Source organism: Fukomys damarensis, unplaced genomic scaffold (assembly GCF_012274545.1).
Source record: "Fukomys damarensis isolate Sample0158 unplaced genomic scaffold, DMR_v1.0_HiC HiC_scaffold_13, whole genome shotgun sequence".
Taxonomy (NCBI): domain Eukaryota; kingdom Metazoa; phylum Chordata; class Mammalia; order Rodentia; family Bathyergidae; genus Fukomys; species Fukomys damarensis.
Window position 1 is genome coordinate 36645218 of NW_022900925.1, and position 2857 is coordinate 36648074.

The 2857-nt window shown below is 58.9% G+C and overlaps 1 protein-coding gene across 1 annotated transcript in view; it reads right to left on the reverse strand.

Annotated features, from left to right (window-relative positions):
• Nr1d1 (nuclear receptor subfamily 1 group D member 1) overlaps positions 1-1401 on the reverse strand; it is a 7105-nt gene extending 5704 nt beyond the window's left edge. Inside the window, exon 1 of the mRNA XM_010620010.3 lies at positions 774-1401. Within this exon, the coding sequence (XP_010618312.1) occupies positions 774-804 (31 nt within the window). The 5' untranslated portion in view covers positions 805-1401. The remainder of the gene's footprint in view (positions 1-773) is intronic.
• Between the last annotated feature and the right edge of the window lie 1456 nt (positions 1402-2857).

Here is a 2857-nt window from a genome sequence, read left to right on the forward strand (position 1 = left end):
AGGCCCCGCCCCACCCCGCCCCTCCACCGAGTCCTAGGTCATGTGCCCAACCCAAATCTCTAGCTGGGCCGGGAGAACTTCAGGGAGAAGAGAAAGGAACACGCGTTGCCAGGACAACCGGGGGCGGAGCTCATTATGTAACGGGGCCGGCAGGCTGCGACCAATGGGGTGGCGGCTATGGCTTCTGCTGAATGAAAACAAACGCAGCACGTGGCTCCGGCTCAGCGGCCATGTGAGCGCTCCCGAGTCGGCGCTCTGGCTACCCTCTCCGGGGCAGAGCACCGCGCTCCGGAGTCCTCGAGTGCGGCTCCCGACTGTCACTGAGGATTCCCCCGTGAGATACGACCCATGTCCCCAGCCCTCTTGTCCCGCTCGCCCACTGCTTCTCAGATTCCCTAAACCTGCGGGAACTAGAGGCAGGGGACCCAGGAGGGAGGCGGTCCAAGACTGCAAGGGGTGGACAGATGGAGGATCTTTCAGGGCACAGCTCCACAGCCGCCCCCCCATCCCCCGAAACTACAGCTCACTCCTGTATCTGCTCTGCATTTCCTTTGCCCGGGGATTCCGGTCCTTCGGGCTCTGGAGACCTTTGGGGATCTGATGGGTGGGTGCGCTTCAGGGAGCATTCCTCAGCCGAGAGCCCCTCTGCGCCCTAGCAAATCCCGGACCAGAGGGAGTCCTCAGGTCCTTCCAGAGCGCCTCTAAGTATGGGGAACCGGTGGAAAGGGGCGACAGTGACCGAATAGGGAGGGGATAGGGAAGGAATCTCATACCCGTGTTGTTGTTGGAGTCCAGGGTCGTCATGTCTTCACTGGCCGACAGCAGTCATTCAAACCGGACCTCGACGCACACTGGAGGTTACGCTTGCCGCTGTCCCCCGGCGGGCACTGGCTGAGGGTGGGAAGGGGACCCCGCAGCTCACGATCAGGATCCGGAGGAACCCGCAGCCGCAAGGTTTTCGGGTGGCCGGACTGCAGCTCTGCAGAGACGTCGGACGCGGAGACAGCCTCGGAGCTCTGCTTTGCATGAGAGAAGCAGAGAATGTGTACTGGGGGAAGCAGCGGCTGTCTGCAGTGCACCGGGTGCCACTGCAGCGCTGCAGCGTAGCGAATCTGGAGCTCCCGGTGCAAAAGTCCCAAAGGGAAAGAGGTTGCAACCAGGAAGTAAGTAGGTGATGGGAGAAACGGGGTACCCAGGCGCAAAGAGGAGAGACGTGTGCCCTGCTACGTTCCCTCGGCAGCAATATTTCACTCTGCCAATCTCAGCCGCCTTTTGCCCGAGCCTTTCCCTGGGACAGAGGCCTCTGCGCAGGCGCCAGCAGCCCAGGGTTCCCGGGCCGCACGCGGCACTGGAGGAGGTACCATGTGATCCCAGGGAGCGCCTCGTGCCCCAGTGACACACTTTTCCAGCAGGCTGCACGTTGAGCCCCGTGCGCCTGCGCGCTGCATGGGCTGCCGGGATTTGTAGTCCGCGGACAAAGTGGGCGGACCGCTTCTGTTTCCCCTTTCTACCCGGCAAGAGAGCTTGCTGGCACTAGGGGAGGAGTGGAGAGCGGAGTGGAGTGGGGTAGGGTGCGCCGGCGAGTCGGGTGGCGTGTTTGGACAGCCTGCGAGGCAGCCCTCCCTCCTGGGGAGGGACTGTTGGCAAGCTCAACTGCTCTGGGAGATCAAACACACACACAGACACAGAAACAAGCAGGGGTGGGAAGGTTTTCCAGTCCACAGCTGAAGCTGCCTTGTGACACAGCCCCAGAAAGGCCCTGTGACCCCCTTTTGCTTCTCCATTTAGGGAGAATATCCAGAGAGAAAGGCGGGTCCTGGAGGTGGGGATGTCCCTAGGGACTCCTTGATTGCTTGTATGACGCCACCCCACCAACTCGAGGTGACCTACCTTGGGGTGAGTCATTTCCCTTTGTCTGGGAAGTTATTTTAAAAGGACAGCAGAGGCGAACTTGGTGGCGAAAGTGCTTTCAGGTCCTAAAGTGATGGGGGACAGGTGTGGCAGAGGCCTGGGGACAGTGACAACCCCTTCCACGAACAGTGCTCCAGGGGGCCTGTGTTGCCACAGAGGGCAATGCAGAGGGGAACATAAAGACCTTAACACTGCCCCTTTTAATGAAGATGAAAATGAGGTTTAGAAAGGACTGGCCCGAGGTCAGACATTCATTGCTAGCGTCACTGGCCCACCCTGACATCACGGAGATGGTGGGGAGATGACCAAGTGACACACTGGACAGGCCTCAGAAATCGCCAGCATCTATCCATCCATGGTGGCACACACCTGTAATTCCACCACTCTGGGAGGCTGAGGCAGGAGGATGACAAGTTCAAGCCCAGCATGGGAACTTTAGTGACTTAGTGAGACACTGAAAACAGGCTGGAGGTGTAGCTCTGTTCACGGGCCCTGGGCTCAATCCTCTGGACTGCAAAAGAAAAAGTCAGCCAGCGTCTGAGCAGGAGACCCAGGAGTGAAAAACAGCTTTCCAGGCCTCAAGCAGAGATTTGTCCTCTTTGAGTCTGGAGTGGTGTGAAAAGATAGGAACTCCCTCATGCAGCCCGGTGAGGCTGAGGCCCTGCCCTCCTGCAGGTCCTCCTCAGCTCCAGTATTTCTAGAGAAGTTTATCCCCCAAGGTCATGGGTCACCCTAGGGGAAGCCTGGGAAACATGACAGTCCCCGACCAGGCAGAGAACGTAATATGGGCTGGGCAAGGTGGCACAGGCCTGTAATCCTAGCACTTGGGACCCTGAGGCAGGAGGATTGCCATGAGATGGAGGCCACAGCAAAACCCTGTCTCAAAAAAACTGGAAGAAAAAGAAAGGAAAGAAGGGAAGGGGGTAGGAAGGATTCCTTGAACCTG